At 47.7% G+C, this 21,770-nt stretch overlaps 1 protein-coding gene across 1 annotated transcript in view; it reads right to left on the bottom strand.

Annotated features, from left to right (window-relative positions):
- The window catches only part of ZCCHC14 (zinc finger, CCHC domain containing 14), a 42,881-nt gene extending 21,379 nt beyond the window's left edge, over positions 1-21,502 (bottom strand). The window contains exons 1-3 of the mRNA XM_006860278.1: positions 21,458-21,502; positions 18,717-18,840; positions 2,693-2,766 (exon numbers count right to left, since the gene is read on the bottom strand). Coding sequence (XP_006860340.1) covers positions 2,693-2,766; positions 18,717-18,840; positions 21,458-21,502 — 243 coding nt within the window. The remainder of the gene's footprint in view (positions 1-2,692; positions 2,767-18,716; positions 18,841-21,457) is intronic.
- Positions 21,503-21,770: the final 268 nt, after the last annotated feature.

Below are 21,770 nucleotides of genomic sequence, written 5' to 3'. Positions count from 1 at the left end.
AGCCTTGTTGCCCACGTGGGGGTTCTCTGTGTAACACAGACACTCTGGTATCTCCCTCTGCCCTTTACTGGACCAGCTGGCATCTCCTCTGGTGAGAGTGGACATTCCCGCTGTGTTCCTAGCTCGGGGGGGGGTGGGGTGGGTGGGTGGAGGCTGTTTACTCTCACACTCTGTGAGTGCTTTGTGGCGCCCCTTTCTAAGGGGCAGAAATTTCCAAGTCTGAGGTGGGCTTTTGTTAATGAGAAGATGAGAACGTATATATCTAGGTCTCGAGACAAAGGAAAACCACTTTAACAATCGAAGGCCAGAATGACAGAGCAGGTGGAAAGGACGCGGGCAGGAACGTGAGGAAAACCCAGTGAGTATGGTGTCACGGTGCCAGCAGAAGAGCATGTCGGGGAGGGTGGAGCATTTCAGTGGGGTCGGCAGATGCGAGGAGGCCCCGTAAGATGAACATGGAAAATTCCCAGTAGATGTGGCAGCAACCTGGGATTCCTGGTGACTGGATGAGAGTGACTTGGGCACACTTGTAGGAATAAGGGGCCCAGCCCCAGTGGCTAGACAAAGTGGAAGTGGAGTGCGACAGCCATCTTGGAAAGCATGGCTCCGAGTGGAGAAGAGGAGCAGAGTGGCCACGAGGAGCGGACGTAACAAGCAGATAAGAGGGAGGTGGTGGTGTACAAAGGAATAGCCACCAATGGTCTTCTTCACCCACTACTGGCCAGTCACCTGCTTCAGAGAACTATGGGATCTGATGAGTGGATACCCACGTTACACACCCTACAAGCAGCCACTTACATGAGAGTCAATGGGCCTGAGTCAGCAGCAGTGAAGCCACACACACACACACACACACACACACACACACACACACACACACAGTTCAAGCTGTGCAGATGGCCAACAAGGTCAGTAAAGAAGAAGCCACACTCCCCCCTATGTTTGGAGTTACCACTCAGCAAATGAAGGCTGGGCTGTAAGTGCCTTGGGCATTTCAAGAGAGGCCCTCAGAAGGCAATGGAGCTGAACGGTTGAGCACTGAACGTTCAGCACCAATGCCCTGAGCCCAACAGCACACAGCCAGTTGTCACACCACAAAAGCAGGCCTTGCACATCACTGAAACCTGCCCTTCCATGCCAGCACCCTGCAGGGGACCCACTTGGGGTAGAAAATGTCTTCATCTGAGCGTGTAGCCTTGTGACAGCTGTCACTGTGAACATAAGCTCAGGCCTGGGGCGACAGGCTTCTTTGAGCTGTGGCTCTGTCCTGCGTCTGCCCCATTCAGCAGCTGAGACATACTGTGTAGTCAGCACAACTCTGCCGAGCCACCCCGATTTTCTGCCACACACACTCAGGCTGAGAACAGGGCCACATCCAAGCCCACTGTCATGGGATGGAGGAATGTGAAGCCAGTCACTCTGGAAAGAGGTCAGTACACACTCCCCCCCACCCAAGAGCTAAAGGCTGAGGACACAGACAACCAAGGGCAGGATGAAGCCAGGTACAGGTGCCAGGTTACCAAGGCTGTGGTTGTCTCCAGTGGTTGAGAGAACCCCTGTGCATTTCTCAGGATCCCCAAGGCTGCTAAGACTTGAGCTTAATGCTTACAAGCCTCTCTGTGTGCCTCTGCGACACACTTAGTACACCTAAGGCCACCTAGTCTTCCCGGTGGACTCCCATTTCACCGTGTCTCTGAAATCAAAGGCAGATTGTATCCTTTCCCTTATAAAAGTGTCGCATGTCTTTGAATGTAGCTGCATTCCAGAGAAACTGAGTGAACTGCACACAGTACATAGGCTAGACACAGGAGCAGATTTTCATTGTCTGTCATGCATCTGGTCTAAGGAGACCTGAGCAGCATGACGGGCACGCAGTAGAAGCCCTGGCTGAGCCAGAACACACGTCCCAGGCTCCTCTGCGGCTCCATGGGGCCTAACAAGCAGCAGGGTCCAGTGCTGCTTCTGGTAACACGACAGAGAAGAGCGAAAGCACTCTGTCCCACACCCTCCTTCATCCGGAATCTGGCGGCCTGGGATAAAAGTGCCACCTTGGGCCATGGCATCTCGGTGTCACAGCAGTCAGGGAAGGAAGCCTGCACCCTGGGCCTTATGGAGCACAGCTGCCACATCAGCTCCAGGTGCCTCCCTGCACCTGGTGGGAAAGGACAGAGGGCTCAATCTCACCTTGGCTAAAGCCCCTGTCACTGTGTGTCTCAGAACTGCACTTTCATCCACCTTCGGTGACCAGCAACCAGTGCACCGTGCGGACACCGAGCGCAGAGGCCCAAGAGCACTGCCATCCAGTGGGTGTGGGGGGGGGAGCGGGGAGGGGTCCACCTGTAGGTAGGCACCCCACTCAGTGTGAAGGGGCTGTCTTATGTAACAGCCTCCTTTACAAATGGGGACACGGGCCGCAGAGAGTCCACCCACGGCCTAGGTCTCAGAGCTCTGAAGGGAGACAGAGCAGGTTAATGGCGCCCTGACGCACAGCCTGCACAGCCCTCCCCTCCTCTTGTAGGGGCACGAAGGGAACAGCCTCCCAGGTCCACGTCCCCACCTCCCACAGCACCGTGGCAAATGAGCCCGTCTGTCACACAACAGTGTCCACTAGTGGTGAATATTTCCTTTCTACTCCTTAGAGGAGAGAGAGCAAAAAGGGAAAAACAAAACAAAACAAAACTTAGCATCTTACCTCAAAGGAACATTCAACATTTCTTTCACTTTTTTTGTGTGATAATCCCTTCAGGTCTATCTTTTCAACACTCACTGTAAAAGTAAAAAAACAAAATTACAAAAACTGAAATCAACCTTATGGTGTGTGTGTGTGTATATATATATATATATATAGTTATTTGACATTTCAGCATTTTTGCAATGAGGCTATCGGCACATGGTGTTCGGGGTTTGCACTGCCCTGCCCATTGAGAAAGCTGGCATGCAGGTCCGGCAGGTACACGGAGCAGTGAAAGAGGGAACACCAGCAGCAAACCAAGACCACAGCGCAGAGCAGAAAGGGGCGCTTGAAAACAGAGGCCTGCTTTACTTGAACGTGCGGCCGACTGGTAACCTCCAGTGTTGCGCCGCCAGTTCCCACGCCTTTTCTCAGAGCTGTCTCTCCTCCTTGGTGTGGGCAGGGTGGCAGGGAGTGACCAGGACAGCAGGTATAAGAGTCAGGGATGCCAGCGAACACAGCCTCTGAAGGCCAGGTGGTCACCGGAGAGTGTCCCACACACGGAACAAGCTGCCCCATTGTAAGAAGGCACTTGGATAGAGGACACACAACATGGACGTGGAAAACCAACTGCGTGGGGAACCTGACTCACCTCAACTGCAGACTGACATGCATTCTAAGCGGCCCTTCAGTAATGCTCTGACTGTCCCCTCTATGTGTCCCTCCCATTCAGCACTGAGTGGGCACAGAGCAATCACTGGACACACATGGACAGCACACCTGAGCTGTCCCCTTTGGATTGCTGGAATGTACTTACTAACACTTTAAAATTGTAAGAGAGGGACGGAAGCAGGAAAGGACCGAGAATGTCAACAGCTGAGAAGCCACGCGGGGCATGTGAAACCAACGGGCAGCGTTGTAGGACATGACAGAGCAAGACGGCACAGACATCGGTCTCTGGGCAGCACGTTTCGCAGATTAAAGAGAAGGAACCCCAAATCCCAGCCCCTCGGCTTTTCCCCACCACACCATGGGGGCCATGACTGAAGCGCTGTGGAGGACAGACAGACAGACAGAAGAGTGCTGGCAGGGCCTCCCTGCCTGGACTTCATCAGCTCTCTTCCTCCTTCCCTGGGCACCCCCACTCTCCTCAGAGTGGACAAGAGCACGTGACCACTTGGACCAGCAAGGACAATCATGTGGGGAATGAGCTAATGGTCAGCCTTGAAGACGTACAAGATCTCCGTGTGAAACGGACGGGGTAGCCTGGTTCCTTTTCCCTCCTTGAGGAGGATGTGGGAACACAGGCAACCAGTCTGCAAATCAGCCTCCCCCAACTGCTTTCTCACCACCAGTGTCCTGAGAAGCGGCACTGGGACAGGGTTTCTTGACTGCTGTCTTTTCTGAGCCATTCGAGATATGCATCACATGTGGGCTCAGCTCGGATTACCCTCTGAGCTGTCCTGCCAGCCGTCCTTTTGTTCTACGGAGATGTTCATTCACATCTTTCCAGAAGAGTTCTTTACAAGGGCATGAGACCAGAGTGAGAACTTCCAGACAAACTCTGGGCATAGGCCCCCAAAATCTTCCTCGGGTCAGATGGGAAGCTCAAAGGAGAACACACTGGGTTCAAGTTGCATCTTGTGGACATGTCAATCCCGATGGGCCTCACGCCCTCTGCACTCAAGGCCCCCAGCCCCCAAGAGTCCCCTTGTGACCCTTTACGGAGAATGAGCTGGCATGAAAGGGCACTGGCTTTTGACTCGCACTGACGTGCCCTGTGAGTGGAGACAGGAAGAACTTGGAGTCCACCACACTGCAGAATGAACCGCTGTGAAGAGGGTCCCACAGGAGCCACCCTCAAGACCCTTCCTGTTGTCGGTGGCTGTCATGTCAGCACTCCTACTATTAAGGCATGGACGGATGGCACTGTAGTTTCACATGACCACCCAAGCCCTAGTAGTGTAGCAGCTATGCACTGGATCACTAACCACTATGTCAGCAGTTTGAAACCGTCAGCTGCTCCGCTGGACAAAGACGAGGCTTTCCGTTCCTGTAAATATTTACAACCTCAGATGCCTTATACAGGAGGATCTCTATGAGTCGGAACTGACTCCATGGCACATAACCATCACCACCAAAGAGACCAAGGGCCCTGGCGTGGGGCTATAGGATAAGCTCTGGACTGTTAACGACAAGGTTGGCAGTTCAAATCCACCAGACACAGGGTCGCTATGAGTTGTAACTGACTTGACAACACACAGCAACGGCGGCACCCAGCTAGGAGTCCTGATGGGGTGCAGTAAGGATTAGTACTGGGCTGATTAACCACAAGGTTGACGGTTCAAGCCCACTAGTCACTCCTTGGAAACCCTATACAGGGTCACTATGAGTCAGAACTGACTTAATGGTTCTTAACAACAACAACCACTGAGATAGAAGAGTTTAAAGCTCCTATCCTGGGAAGTCCTGCAACATAATTTCTGTTGATGAAAAGAAGAGAAACTAAAAATGTTTTGAAAGACACTTCGTGGTATGTTCCAGACTCAAACCTATGCCGAAGGTGGGCTTGCCCTCAGCTCCACCACAGGCAGGTAGACCCCTGCCCCCACACTGGGATACAGGCACAGGGAAAACTACCTGTTAAAGGGAAAGTCCGGAAGAAAGGGCTGGTAATCTACATCACCAACTGCCATGGGAACGCTGTGGATCACAAAGGTGTGATGCGCTGTACATGGTCGATGGCAGCTGACCACAGGACGCTGCCATCACAGCCACCGTCCCTTAGGCTCTTCCCCCAACTCAGCATTGAGAACTTCGAGAGCTCGGTCCACCCCTTTCTGGACACTTGGTTTCCACCCTCTCCTGCCTCTGCAGTGCCTTGAGTAGAGCAGACGATCAATGTCGTTTGAGTTCGCTGGAGTTAAAGAAGCATTTCTATCTCAGTACAGACAAATGCCATGGCCATCTCGGGTCTGACTTCTTCCCTTGCAGTGTAGCTTTGGGGATTGTGTCTAAGAGGAAGGGTAGCAGGCAGGCCGCAGGAAAGCAGATCCTAATATCCTCACAGACTCTCGGGGGGTGCGGTCTGGCACCCTCAGATTTCCTTCCCTGCTTCCTGAACCAAGCCCCAGCCATCAGCTCTCCTGACGGCCCGCCCCCTCAGGCACTACTTGCTTCTACCACCCCTCTGCTGTCTCGTTATCTGAATAATCCAGGGTTTTGGAGTTGTGATCCCTGACAAAGCTGACCCTAGAAGCCCAGATCATCTGACCACCTGGGTGGGTGACCTTCACACTGCGTGGTCACCCTGGTGTTCACAACAGGGGTCGTTCCACATCCTCAAGGGATTTTAGTCTCATTTCTGTCCCAGCCTTCCTTCTAAGAGCCACAGTGCAGCCTCAGACTTCCTCCAGCAACTAACCATGGCAGGACAGGGGCCAGGAGATCACCTTGTTCCGTCCACCAACACGGCACAATGACATTTTAAAACGAGTGGGGCGGTGGCAAATGGGGAGGCTGTCACTCGTAAGCAGTGTCCCCCCACCCGGCCCCCACCTCCTTGAGAGCCCTGATTCTAGCGGTCACTTGACAGGAAGTTGGAAGACAGCCTATCTCCTATCTGCTACCCCAGGGCTGCCCAACAAGCAGTCCAGGGCACACCAATGAGGCTGCTGAGCATCACTGCCATGGAAGTGCCCCACCAAAGGCTTTGGAGGAAAGTCTGAGAAGCATCATTTACCTCCTGCTGGTAGCCCGTCTGCCCATCAATGTATCAGTACTAGTAGCCGCATATCAAAGGCTTCTTTAACCAAGATTAGGGAATCTTTTTAGGCATGGGACTCTCTTCTGATAACAGGTTTGGCGACATGAGGGTCACTGGTGACTGTGATGACAGTGACGTATGTACCCTCCTAGGAACAAGAGCCCAAATGCCTTGTAACCGATTATAGTAACATCCCAAAGTACAACTAATTGCCCTGGGGAACACACTGCTCAAAGCTGTAGCCATCCACCACGGGTAAAACTGTAGCCATCTACCACGGGTAAAACATCAATGCCACATGGGGCTAGTGGCATCCTAGGAAAGTGCACTGATACAGCATCTCAGCCATCGCAGCCTTTTCTACTGAACAGCACCGAGCTACAGCTTCCGGGAGCCGTTTCCGTCTCCGTCCGTCTATGGCTGCTTTCAGCCCTGCCACATGGGTGAGTTGTTGCAACAGAGAATGGAGGGCTTCCAAAGTACCTTCCTGGATGTCTGAAGAAAATCCTTGCCGATCCCTGTTCGAAACCAACAACTGTTCACTTATCACTAAATCTATATAAAGTTCCAAGTGCTGAGAATTGGGTGGTGAACAAGATAGAGGGTGCTTGCACTCACAAACAGAGTTGGGTGGGGTGGGAGAAGACCCTTCCGCTACTAAGTCTTATTATCTTCTAAGACCCCCACATTTAGGAACCTTACATCAAGGCCAATATACATCTTGGGAGATATTTGAATCCATTCTGTTTATAACACCTGTAGTAAGTAGTCCACTGATAGGGAACTATGAGAAATCAAGTCGGATTCAGAAGGTGTGCAACAAGGGACATCAATGTGATGTCAGATGAGATGGGTCTTGGCTGAAAACAGATAAGACCAGAAAGAAGCCGACTTGTTTTACTGACAAGGCTGTGTGGATCACAGCAAATTATGGGTAAGATTGTCAAGAATGAGAATTCCCGAACACTTTACTGTGCTCATGTGGAACCAAAGCCAGAACAAGGAGCTATGTGCTGATTCCACACCAGGAAAGGGGTGCATCATTGCTGGACTCGTTCACCACACTTAGTCTGTATGCTCAGCAAAGAATCTGAGAAGCTGGACTAGATGAAGAAGAGTGGGACCATCAGGATGGAAGACTCATTAAGAACCCAGGAGATGTACCTGACACAACCTTGCCTGCAGAAAGCAAAGCGGACTTGAAGCACTTGCTGATGAAGATCTAACTGTATAGCCTTCAATAGGGATTACACACCTCAGCATGAAGAAAACCAAAAATCCTAACAAGTGAATCAAAAAGCAAATAGAAGAGACTGAAGTCGTCAAAGACTCGCACAGGGCAAATCTGCAAAAGACCTCTTTCAAGTGTTAAACAGCGAAGCTATCTGAGGGCTACTGTGCACCTGACGCAAGCCATCAACTTTTCAATCACTTCATACGTACACGAAAGAGGTACAACAAATAAGGAAGAACAAAAAGAATGATGGATCATGGGACTGGCAAAGAATCATGACTACGCCACAGATTACCGGAAGGACGAGCAAATTCGTCTTGGAAGAAGTACAGGCAAACTACTCCCTAGAAGCAAAGAGGGAGTGATTTTGTCTCATGCGCATGTTAAGAGGGACCAGAGTTCCTGGAGAAGGATATAATGCTTGGTCATATAAAGCGTTAAGTGAAAAAGAGGAAGACTGTTAACAAGATAGATGGACACAGCGGCTGTAACAATGGGGTCAAACGTCGTAACAATTGAGAGGAGGCTAGCGCAGGACCAGACGCTATTTCATTATGTTGCGTACTGGGCCACTATGAGTTAGAACTAATTTGAGGGCACTTAACAACAAGAAGCTCAAAATAGCACCTCACAGGAAAGAATGACCTTGAAAAATGACAATGTTTATTTCCTTTCTGGAAAAACAAAGCAAGCAGGACATTTATAGGTTGTACGCCTCCCTCTCTTACTTCCGCAGTCAGACTGTCCGTCAGCTAATTAATAGCTCATCTGTTTTTCCAGATCAGTATTTGTTTAAACTTGCCCACAATGACATCACTCTCATTCTGAGCTTTTCGTTTTTTAAACAATCCACCATTACAACACCAATGAACACATAAAAATGCAGTCAGCATTTTCCCTGGCCACAGGACTGAATAATATTAGGGTGCATGAAAGAAGTGAGAAGAAAAACACTGCATCTGGCCCGAACGTGGGAAGTGACTCATATCTGAACAGGAAAATGTGAAAAGCAGATGAACATCATTCAAAGAAAAGTGGTGTTTCCAACTCCAGACAGCCCTGTGAGTCCTTCTAGTCTCAGTCTTTGTAAAAAGGGTCGCTGTAAGAGATGGTGGGATGATCCCAACCAATTATGTGAAAGAGTGTTCCAAGTGCACAGTGATTGTAAAAACCCGGGACTCTAATGTGTGTAAAACGGGCCAGCGTGGCATCAGGAGGGGGATCTCACTATCATCAGAGAAGAGCCGGGACTGGAACATGTCTTTTGGACCCTGAGATCTCTGTGCATTGAACCTCCATGACCCCAAAGACAGAAAGCCGTGACATGGGAGGGGTGGCAGAGGAGCAGCAGCAGCAGAGCCGAGAGCCAGTGCACCTGCCAGAGGGGTGAGCTTCCCAGAACACGGAGCAAGTCAAGCTGAGCGCCTCTGCGCAGGAGGCTTGCTTGTAGAGTGGAGCGCCTCCAGGCACCCAAGTGGGAGAGCAAGAGCCAGGTACGTTATTCAGGCTGAAACCTGCAGTGGAGCATGGTATATCCTACAAGAACTCTAACACTGACCAGGCAGAGAGAGGCCAGCCTGTGGGCACGGCTGAGGACAGGCTGTCCGGACTGGAACAACTGTGCCCTGACCATTTCTGAGTCAGATTTGTAACCTGTTCTCTTCCCTAATAAACCCCGTATCTGTGGGGATGGAGTCTGCCTTCTGTGTGGCCACTGCAATGACGTTTTCATCGACCCGAGAAGACTGCCATGGGAGGGATGGTTGGCGTCAATTTTTTGCAAGCACTCTCAGTTTTGTAGCCATTAAAAACCATGATTATGAAAACACAAGCAGCATGGGAAAATGCTTATTGTATCAACTAAGAAAGGACAGACTATATGTTTAACATTATAGTTCTGCTTAAAAAAAAAAAATACAGAAAAAGTCAACGTTGGGTAACTATTTTGGATGGTAGTTTACTCCCCCATTGCCCAAATTCCCACAATATTGTCTGTAAGTTTTAAACGCAAATACATTTACAATCCATTCCAAGTCTGCTGATATTGGATGACACTGAGTCGGCTCTGACTCATGAGTCCATGTGACCGAGCAGAACTGCCCCATGGGGTTTCCTCAGCTGGATTCATTTACAGAAGCAGCTCTCCAAGCCTCTCTCCCAAGAGCGGCTGGTGGATTTTCACCAAAAACCTTTGGGTTAGCACCTGAGCTAATCCCAGCTTCTTGTTGCCTCTGAGCTCCCTGCCACCCCTGCAGGCAAGCATCCTCTGTTACCTTTTTGAAGGCTGCAAGCTAACAGCTACCTACACATAAGTCCTAGACAGCAGGCCAGTGCTGCAGGGCGAGGGCCTCCGAAGACAGCACAGACGCCAACTCAAGAGTCTCAGGGGGAACAGACAGGTCAACTGGAGAGGAAGTTGGGGGATGAAGAGAAATGGGGCTGGGGTCCAGGTACACCTGTGAGGGGCCAGGAATGGATCAGATGACTCTTGTGGTAAGAGCACAGTTCCTTTTTTAAAAATTGAGCTGTTTAAAATGTTACTCTATGCATAATAGCAATTTCCCTCAAATCTCACAAATGAATTCACAAAACTTTCAAGAACACCTCTAATTACATTCAATGACTTTTTTTATACCATGGATTTTTTATACCAAGAAGATCCAATCTGCCTTGGAAGAAATACAGTCAGAATGCTGCTTAGCACCCAGGCTGTGGAGCTGTCACCTCTCACCTATTCGGACATGCTGTAAGGAGGCCCAATCCCTGCAGAAGGAGGTAAAGTCGGTGCACTGACAACACTGGGCTGAAACATGCACGACTGTCTAGGATGGTGCAGGATCACACAGTGCATCGTGTTGGACGCAGGCTCACTGTGAGTCAGAATGGATGTTTAAGACCTAATGATGTTTGCTGTTATTGTTGTGTGCTGTCGAGTCGATCACGGCTCATTGCAACCCTGTATAGGGTTTCTGAGGAATGGCTGGTGGGCTTGAACTGCCGACCCTTTGTTAGCAGTCCAGTGCTTATTCTACAATGCCACACCAGGACTCCGATAACAACAGAAATACGATTTTATAACAAAATCAACACTTAATCTTTAAAGCACTATAATCATGCAACTGAAAAACAAGGGGAGCACGGATTAGGGCCAGGATAACATCAGAAGTCACAACAGGGTGACGAGCAGCTCATGGCTTCCAAGATGTACTTGCCTCTCACACATCACAGCCTCGGAATTGCCAAGTGTTCCAGCCTATGGCTTCTCACAACTGATGTTGGCTACGTGGTTGCAATGCTACATCATGACCACCTTTCTAGGGCAAGAGCCTACAATCTGGGTACCACTAGCTTTTGAGAAGTCCCTTCAAGAGGTGTGGCCTTGCCACTGTCCTGACAGCCCACAGGTCATTGCTGTCCCAAGGCAGAGACCTCTAGAAAGCATCCAAAGGGGCTCAGGGAATACATTTTAGGGGAAGCTCACCAAAGAAACTGATTAAATTTCCCTTTCCGTGCACTCATAGGAATGAGAACAGATTTGGGTCTGCAAGTTACACACATGGCTGACAGTGTGAACTCTCGATATAAACACGGTGCTCTGTAACGAACCTATATGGGGCCTAGAGCCTCTAATTAAAAGGAAACTAACGAATTATCCTACTCGCCATGTTGCAGCCACTCTCGGAAATGCATGCAGCAGTGTGAAGAAGAAAAAACATCTCACAAAGGTTTCAGTAAAAGATTTGGAAAGTTTTTGAGAAAAAGATTGTACTTTTGGAAAATCTAATCTGCAACAGGTTTCCAGCAGGGAAGCGTTCCACGAAGACCTGCTCAGGCCTGAACTGTCCAAGCTGATTCCGTTCAACACAATGTCTTTCATTTCCCAGAAGAGCTGAAAACCACTCCTCAAACCCAATCCGATGAGCTTTCAATATGTCAAAGCATATGTTGTTGTTATGTGCTGTGGAGTCGGTTCTGACTCATAGCGACCCTGTACAGGGTTTCCGAGGCTGTAAATCTTTACAGGAGCAGAAAGCCTCCTCTTTCTCCCGCGGAGCAGCTGGTAGTTTCAAACTGCTGACCCTGAGGTTTGCAGCCCAATTCGTAACCACTATGCTACCAGAGGGTGCTTCAAAAGTGTGTGGGAAAATGGAATGAAAAGGTGATGGCATTTTTAGATGAATGTTTTGAAGTCACTCTCCTGCTCCCGCAGGGGTACTAAGGCCGTCACCGACCTTCTCACAATCCCACGTCACAGGCCATGCTGTTGATGCCCCCTTCCCCTTCGGGCCTGAGACTTCAGCACAAACACTCATTAACCTTTTTTATCACGAAGGCCATTTCTTTCCTCGTCCTTGATCTTTCTGCATCTTCCAGATATACTTAGGATTTACCTCTGACTAGTTCTATGGGATTTATGTTTGAAAAGACAAAAATCACTTCTCCCTTCCCAAATACTTCACTCCACACCACTCGTCTGAAAGTCTGTTGTGGTGCAGTGGCTTGCTTGCATGTCGCTGCGATGCTGGAAGTTATGCCACCGGCATTCTGAGTGCTGGCAGGGTCACCCTTGGTGGACAGGTTTCAGCTGAGCTTCCAGACTGAGACAGACTAGGCAGGAGAGACAGACTACTTCCAAATTACGAGCTCCTGAAAGCCTTCTAATAGCAGTGAAGCCCTGGGAGATAGCACCATAAATACTGAATAGTGAAGAGTCCCAGAACACTGTCAGATACAGTGTCGGGAGATGAGCCCCTCGGGTTGGAAGGCACTCAAAATGCGACTGGGGAAGAGCTGCCTCCTCAAACTAAGAGCTGCCTGTGATGACACGAATGGAGTAAAACAGTCAGGACCTTCATGTGCCAAAGCGGCACAACTCAAAATAAGGAGATACAGCTGAAAACATCCATTAATAATCGGAACATGGAATGTATGAAGTATACATCTAGGAAAACTGGAAGTTGTCAAAAATTAAATGTAACACATAAACATCGCTATCCTAGGCATTAGTGAGCTGAAATGGACTGGTACCGGCCATTTTGACTCTGACAACCACATGGTTTACTACGCTGGGAATGACAAATGGAAAGAAAGGGAATGGAGTTGCATTCATCACCCAAAATAGCATTTCAACATGTATCATGAAGTGCACTGCTGTTTGTGATATAGTGCCACAAATTATTCAAATTTATGCTCCAACCACTAAAGCCAGTGATGAGGAAACTGAGGAATCCTACCAACTTCTTCAGTCTGAAATGGATCAAACATGCAATCAAGATGTATTAATAATTACTGGTGATTGGAACACAAGGGTTGGAAACAGAGGAATGATCTGTCGTTGGAAAATATGGCCTTGGTGATAGAAATGATGCTGGAGTCTACATGATAGAATTTTCCAAGACCAATGACTTCTTCATGGCAAATACCTTTTTAAACAACATAAAAAGACGATTGTACATGTGGACTTCACCAGATGGAATACACAGAACTCAAAGGAGACGGTAGAAAAGCTCTAGAATTATCAACCAGAACAAGCCCAGGGGCAGACTGTGGAACAGACATCAATGACTCCTATGCAAGTTCAGGCTGAACCTAAAGCAAATTCAGGTTAAGTAAGTTTAAAACAAGTTCATAAGGGACATAATATGACCTTGAACATATTCTACCTGAATTTAGAGATCATCTCAAGAACAGATTTGATGCATTAGACACTAATGACCGAAGACCAGAAGAGCTGGGGGGATGACATCAAGAACGTCATACAGGAAGAAAAGCAAATAACTAATAGGAACACAAAGAAGAAAGAAAAGACCAAACTGGAAGTCAGAAGAGACTCTGACACTCGCGCTCCAGCGCAGAGGTGCTGAAGCAAATGGAAGAAATGAGGAGGTAAAAAGCTGAACAGAAAATTTCACAGGGCAGCTCCAGAAGACAAAGTCAAATATTATAGTGAAATGTGCAAAGAGTTGGAGTCAGAAAACCAAAAGGGAAGGGCATGCTCAGCATTTCTCAAGCTGGAAGAACTGAGGAAAAACTTCAAGCCACGACTTCCAATACCGAAGGATTCTTTGGGTAAAATACTGAATGCTGCAGAAAGCATCAGAAGATGGAAAGAATTCAGTGTCACTGTACCAAAGAGAAACGGTCAATGTACAACCATTTCCAGAGGGAGCATCTGATCCAAAGCCAATGGTACTGAAGGAAGAAGTCCAAGGTGCACTGAAGACACTGGCAAAGAACAGAGCTCTGGGAATTGATGGACTACAAACTGAAATCTTCCAACCAACTCATGTAGGCCTGGAAGCACTCACTCATCAATGCCAAGAAATCTGGATGACAACTACCTGGCCAACTGGTGCTGGCAAAGAATATTAACTCTATTCTATCTGCCAGACGAACAAATAAATTGTGCTACGAGTACAGCCAGAATGCTCCTTAAAAGTCATGAAGGCAAGACTCCACCTCACCAACTTCGGACATGTTTTCAAGAGGGACCAGTCTCTGGAGACAGACATCATGCTTGCTAACGTGGAGGGTCAGTGAAGGAGAGGAAGCCCCTCCAACAAGATGGCTTCAGCACAGTGTAACGATTGTGAGGCTGACACAGGGCCTGGCCGGGTTTCCTTCTGTTGAACATGACGTCACCATGAACTTGGAACTCACTCTACAGCACCTACCTTCAACCATGTTCCCATTAAGAAGACAGCGACACGTAATTGCGGTCATGTTTCACGAATGACTAAATCTGGTGACACATTTTCACTTTCAACCCTAAAGTCTTTGGGAGAGAGCAGATAGCTGCTAGCTTTCAGCCGAACACGCCTTTCTTTTACTTGCTTTCAGTCTACGTTTGTTAAGGAGATTCTCTAAGCTCAGTAACTAAAAACCACTTCAACCATCACCAACCTATGCTACCAGAAATCGGAAAAAAGTGGATGTTGTTATTCCTGTAAAACACAGCTAAGAACGTAGGGGGCCAAGGCCACGAAACTGGATGAATGCAAACAGAATGCCCTGATTGTGAAGAATACGCACTGTGACAAAAGTAACCAATGCTACTGAACCACTTTGTAAAAGTCACTGAATCGGAACCAATGCTGCAGTGTAAACATCCAAAAACTCAACAAAATATTTATTATTAAAAAAGCAAACACACATTTAGTTTTCAGGGCAAAAAACCCACCACGATGTCATTTAAAACTAAGGGAAAGAAAAGTAAGAAACAGATCATTTTCTAGCACAAATACGCCTTTCTCCGTAGTCCTGCACGACAGAAATGCAATTTCTTCAGACTTACTGTGAACTGTAATAACATTTAAGATGGTTCCTGCTTTCAATTTTATTACTGAAATCCCGTTTTCATTTAAAAACAACATTGCATTCATAAGCATCTCTGTCAGCTGAGTGGCAATGCTCCTGATGTTATCAGCGGACTTCCTATCTTTTACTTAGTTGTCTGAGTCACGAGACAATTTTGTGAGAATGTGAGAATGTGAACACCACTCCACCACACGGACTCCACCGCGGTCTGTCCTGCAGTACCTTGGGACCTGGCATGTGTGCTTAGAAACCTGACAATCTGGCAGGCTAGCACTGGGCTGAAGTGTTAGTTCCCCAGAAACAGAGACCGAAATAAAAGTAGAGTGTTATCTGGGAAACATCAAGCTGATAAGAGTAAAGACGTTGTAAAGTAGTGAAAACAGGAAGTGAGCCAGTTTCCTATTTTGAGTGGTACTAGGAAGCTGAGGAATCTCCTGTTTTGCTGAATGAAGACCAAGATGCTACTCAACACCAGTGTGAAGCAGGTACAACAGCAGTCAGGTGTGAGAGAAGGGGTTCCAGATACGGAGCAGGTACACCACCAGGCACAAGATCAGACAGCAATGCTGTAACACACATGAGAGCAGGGCCCAGAGGGGGAACCGCATCACATCTGAGGTGGAGAGTGTGTTGAAATGAATGACGGTCAGACCAGAGAGGGAGGGAGGATCATGAAGGGAGAAAGGCCCAGACAGGCCAGTCACTGAGGACACACGGGGCACACGGGGTGACTCAGCCCTCCCAGGCAGGTCTGTGATGAACATGGCTCCCTGCCATCAGTGCTGAGGGCTGACACGTGACACCTTCCTGCTCAGTGACCTTGGACACAGTAAAGGGCTCTTTCTAAGGGTCCCTCCCTTGGACAAAACAACAACAACATCCACCTCACAGGACTACTGCTGGCCAGTGCTGATGTGGTTTCAGAGGGGAGCAACAGAGACCGGGCGTCCTGTCTGGAGACTGGGCAGAAGCTGCAAGGTCCAACTGCGGACAGAGTCAGAGATGGCTGGGGAAGAGACCTGAGGCATTTTGTGACAAGTATGCCCAGAAACAAGGCTTTTGTGGACATGAGATTTCTGCAGGAAATGAATGACTGCTGGAAGGGGGTGGCAGTGTAAAACGGTCCCATCTTCGGTACACTGACTCTGAGCTAGCAGCAGGCCAGTGAGATGGTTTATGTGAAGCCGAAGTCATCACCATCCAATGCTCCGAGAGAGGATTAGGTGGACTGAGCAGAGGAGCCTTAGAGACTACTCATGGACTGACAGGCAGGGAGGACCAGAAGATGACCACATATCCAAGGAAGCAGACATGGACAGAAAGGGAGAGGCAGAAGAAGAGGACATATCCAAGGAAGCAGAGACACAGGTAGAGAGGTATAAGGAAAACTGGACAAGTGTGGGGCCAGGAAACCAATGGACACGTGCCACCTCAGCTCTTTTCTGTGGGTGATGTTTCTCCATGTCAACCATTAATAAACCACGGGAGATCACCAAGTGTCAAGGAAGAGATAATAAGAAGTGAACAGGCACCACCTCCACCCATCACGTGGGGGATTAACAGGCAATGTGACTTAATGAAAACAAGTGAACTTGCTTGTCCATTTCTGGGCAGAGAAACCAGGACTCCGTCTGAGAGCTGCAGAGCAGACGGTGGAAGGCAGCGGGTCTGGCTCATTACTCTTTTTTCTGAGGACTGTGCTGGTCTGAGAAAGGGACTCCACAGCAGCTCCTGTGAAAACAGAACTGTTTCTCTCTCCCGGCACCAGAGAACACAGTCAAGAGGTAGATACAGATAATGGCCACATATCTGGAAATGAACAATTGCAAAGCAATGGGACGTCTCCATCATTATGTCTCGGGAATTGGGGGGTGGGAGTGGGGGATGCGCAGTGTTCAGGGTACGTCGCAGCTTTCCCTGGGACACATCAGAAGGAAAAAGGAGCTCAAAAAGGCCTCGAATATAGGTGACAGCTCAGCACTCGGGGAACGGAAGCAACACCGCATCTTCAGGACAACCACATGAGAGTGAACACAAGTGGGTAGAGACGATTATGCCCACCTAGTATGGAGCGACGTCATATACTCAGACCAGTCATCAGGAGGGACCAGGCCCTGAAGGACATCTTGCGTGGTAAAGCCGAGGGTCAGCAAGAACGAGAAACGCCCCCCACCCCAACAAGATGGATCAACACAGTAGCTCCACTAATGAGCTCCACCGTAACGAGTGTGAGGATGCAGGAGCGGGCAGGGTTTCCGTCTCCTGTACACGGGGGTTGCTGTGAGTCAGAAGTGACTCGACAGCATGTCATCACAATAACAGGAGCGTGGTGAGGGTTGAACAGGATACTAAAACCTCTCAGGCTGCTGTAAGGACTAATGTTTAAATACCAGAGGATAAACACAGAGTGCCATTGGTAAGAAATGAGTGTTCCCAGAGGGATGGCCCAAGTCAGAGATGGCTAACTCACCAGGGTTTTGACAGCGTGGAGGTTTGTTTGAGTGGCTGTTCCCTAAGCATCTGGGCCTGAGACACGGGGGACACTGAGCAGGAGGGTACCATGTGCAGAGCCACACACAGCTCCTGACCTTGAGGCACATAAGTGAGGCACAACAGCTGTGTGCAAAAGCTCAGATCTGTAAGGCACCAAAGCAGAAGCAGCCCCCGCCCAGCCTGTCCCACTCTGACAGCTCTGCAGGCGACTGCCAGGGTTTCTTGTACTTGGAACTTGTTGGCCACTATCATTTCATGTGAATAATGTGCATGCAATACCACATTTTTTAAACTGACTACGCAGTGCACTTGCACGTGATTTTCGTAAGTCCTCCATGCCAGTTTATTTTCACAGGCTTATTCCGTTAAAGCCTATTTATCAACTTCAGTGAATGGAAACTAATGTACAGTTGTGATCATTGTTTACTTTCTGATTACAGAGGGTGACCAAACTCAATCTATGACTTCTTGACCAGAGCTCAGACCCTTACTATAACATGATCCAAAACAACCTGTGTGGACTATATTTCCACACACAAGGAGGACAGCAGAGACAACGAGAGAATGATATGATGTATATGTGACACGGGAATGCCCAGTGAGTGAGGCTGAAAGTCACTTGGGGAAAAGTCACATGACATACAATACACGTCTGAGCATGTGATTTACAAACAAATATGGCAGTCCTACAGGATCATTTCCATTCTCCTCTTAGAAACATTCCTATACGGCCACCTAGCTGACGAAGTTTTAAATGAATTGTACCCTAAACTGGCTTGGCTGCAGCAAGTCCATCTGGGAAGCATCACACATCTTCTCTTGACAGCTACTAGTTCATCAACTGTGCAGTCCAATATGGTAGCCACCATCCACACTGAGCTACTCCTCTTTAAATGAAACCCTGAGGTCCTTGTCCCACAAGCCATATAGCAAGTGCTCAAAAGACCCATGTGGCTGCTGGCCTCAGAGTCTGACCTCACAGAGGATTTTCCTTACCACAGAACTCCCTACAGGGCAGCGCTGCTTACAAGCAGAGGTTAAGTTCGCTGTGGAGCACTTTCACATTCTGCCCTCTGATAATGAACATCGACACCTGAAATTCTGAATTACTTGTATATAAACAGCACCCTTTGCTAAAGAGAGTTTTGCAACAGACCTACCAGCACAGAGGAAGACACCATCACAAAGACCCCCTCTGCTCGCTCTAGCACCCCATCTTCCAAGCACGGACTCACCTTTGGAGTGTTTTCCTAAAGGCCTCTTGGGGAGCGACTCCTCAGTGGAATGTGCTGATGTATGCAATGCGTTTTCCAAACTATTACTGACACTGTTGATGGCGGCCTCAGTCCTTGGAGTGATCTGAGGGAAGAGAAATAGAACCATGTGATTTCCTTCCAGTCATTTAACAAGGAACAATTTTTAATGCTACATAAAAGCTACTGATGTTTATCTTACTTTCAGTCTTTTTTAAAAAAAAGTGTGTTACTTCTGTAACAACGAGCATTTCCTGTGAACAAAAAGTTCACTAGTTTACTAGTCTCCACCAACCTTTGAAGCAGTTCTAATAACTGCAGCGAAGCTGGGAGTACTCTCTGGCTTGAGTCAGGGATTCATCAGGAGGGGTGGAAACTATGAGGGTGAGTCAGAAATTATCCGCATTCTGGCTCTATTAAAACACCTGATCAAGTCCACGGTTGTGAAATGATTCTGTCGAACAGACAAGTGCCAGTGGATTATGCAGCAAACCATTTGTAAATCAGCCACAGCTCTGCCTATGAAATAATTCTCAACAGACTTGGATACCCAAACAACTTACAGAAGAGCATAAACAGAAGCAAACAAAATTTGGACCGATACTCGAAGTAAGATAAAAGTTTTTCTTTTTAAAAAAATCATTACTGGTGATGAGACATGGATTCTTCACCAAGAGCCCGAGGAGTAAATGGCAGAGTATGGTATGGACTCATCCTGAATCGCCCACCAAGAAAAAGCTCAGAGATCAACCATCAGCTGGAGAATTGAAGCTTATCGTTTTCTGGGATTCTCAAGGGACAGTATTGGGACACTCCCAGGAAAAAGGGTCAATAATCAACAGCATTCATTACAGCGAGATGCTCACTGAAGGAAGAGCTGAAGCCCAAACTTGGGGGTAAACACAGAGGACAGTTATCCAAGGGCATTATGATCTTACCCAACAATGCACGGCCACACACCTCTACCCACACTGTTGACACTCTGTAAAAACTTCCTTTTGAGCTGCTAAAGCAGCCTTCCTACAGTCCTGATCCTGTCCCATAGGACCCTCGAAAGCAGCCCTTGATCGCAAACATTCCCCTCGGATGAGGAAGTGAAGACAGCAGAGTGGATGGTAGCTCTGCCTAAAACACTTTTAATTAAGGGAATAAGGTTTGTTAATAGATGGGAAAAGTGTATTGAAAAGCAAAGCGCTTACGTCAAAAAAGGATGTACCTGTTGTCTTTTCTAAAAGTTGATTAAAATAAAGTCTACAGCCAGAGTGCGGATAACTTCTGACTCGCCTAGTACATCAGCTAGGTTGGTATGAATCATGTACCTCAATATAAGGCAAGACCTTATTCTTATATGCCTTCAAGTCATGTGGTTTCCTGTCAAGGACTCACACACTTTCCTTCTACAAATCGGGCAGGAAATCACAAAACACTGAAAACAATGGTAAGGAGAACAGTATAATGGAAGGGTTTTGGGGTACAGTTTGCCAAAGCTTTTCGACAACAACTCCATTCTCAGGAAGCATCATCCGTGGAAAAGACAAGGGGAAGCTGCTCCCTGAAGCCGATGGGTCTGATGGAGCTACAAGACAGTCACAGTGGTCACACTACACTCACAGAAGTCTGGAGAGTACCCCATGTCTCTAGTTTAAAAACGTGTGTCATCCCCAGAGGCTCAACTTTCAGCAACACAGTAGAACTGCTCCCTAGGGTTTCACAGACTAAATCCTGATGGGAGTAAACAGCCTCATCTTCCTCCCTCGGAGTGGCTGATGAGTTTGAACTGCCAACCTTGTGGTTAGAATCTCAACACTGCACCACCAAATGACAGACAAGCCTACAAAGTCAACACCACCAAGGAGGTACAAACTCCTTAAGACATCAAAAGGGCAGGATCTGCCCAGAGATATTGCTCAGAGGGCAGGAAGTGAGAAGCAAAATGGACAAAGGGAAACAGGAAACAGGGAGGAAGTGGGAGAGTTATTACTGCGCCGCAATCCATGTCACAAAGCCAAATGTCTATGAACTGCTGAATCAAAAGTTTAAAGGAATTAAAAGCAACAAATTCCTGATAAAAAAATAACCGACAAAAGTAAACATCATCAAGTCTATCCTCATGCTTCAGGGTTCAAAATGCACATGTCTGTGTGTAAATAAACTGAAAGGGACCAGAAGCACACAGCCGACTCTGAATAAAGATCAGTATTAGGAAAATCTGTGCCCAAAACATCGATCACTTGGAGAATTTAGAAGATTCAAATCACCAATGCACTGATGTGTTTACGTCCTTCAAAATTTCAAACAATTTAGAGAAACGTGCAAGATCTTAAAGCTTATCAAAGGAAGCATGGGTGTACTTGAGGAAGCTTCAAAAGTTCATGGAAAAATGGGATGGAAAGTTAATGGAATTTTTCCACAAACATTTTGAAGCCCCAGGTATACATGTGTGTTTTAGATATAAAGCCACTACTGTCAAGTGGATTTCGAAAGGTATCAATTTTTACAGAAGCAGACTGCTACATCTGTCTCCTGTGGAACAGCTGGTGGGTTTGAACTGCTGACCTTTCGGTTAGCAGGCAACCTTGTGAATATATATGCAGTCCCTCGGTTATAAACATTAAACTTACAGACTTCTCACAGTTATTTCTAATCTGAGTCCATTCTTATAGCCACTGTGCCAATTCACCACTGGCAGGATCTTCCTCTTTGTCATGGATCCTCTACGTTACCAAAGGCGATGTCCTTTTCCAGGGACTGGTCCCTTCTGACGACATGTCCAAGGTACGGGAGACAAAGTCCTGCCATCCGTAGTTTTAAGGAGTATTCTTGCTGTCCTAATTCCAAAACAGATTTTTCGTTCTTTTAGCAGTCAGTGGTATATTTAATATTCTTTGCCATGATTCAAAGGCATCAACATCTTTAGTGTTCCTTACTTATTGTTAAGCTTTAGCAGCATATGAGGAGAATGGAAAGAGCAGAAGTTGGGTCAGGTGCACCTCAGTCTTCAAAGTGGATCTTTGCTTCTGAAGACTTGATGTGCCC

The sequence above is a fragment of the Chrysochloris asiatica genome, unplaced genomic scaffold, assembly GCF_000296735.1.
Source record: "Chrysochloris asiatica unplaced genomic scaffold, ChrAsi1.0 scaffold00037, whole genome shotgun sequence".
Lineage (NCBI taxonomy): Eukaryota > Metazoa > Chordata > Mammalia > Afrosoricida > Chrysochloridae > Chrysochloris > Chrysochloris asiatica.
This window is presented reverse-complemented; position numbering and strand designations above follow the sequence as displayed.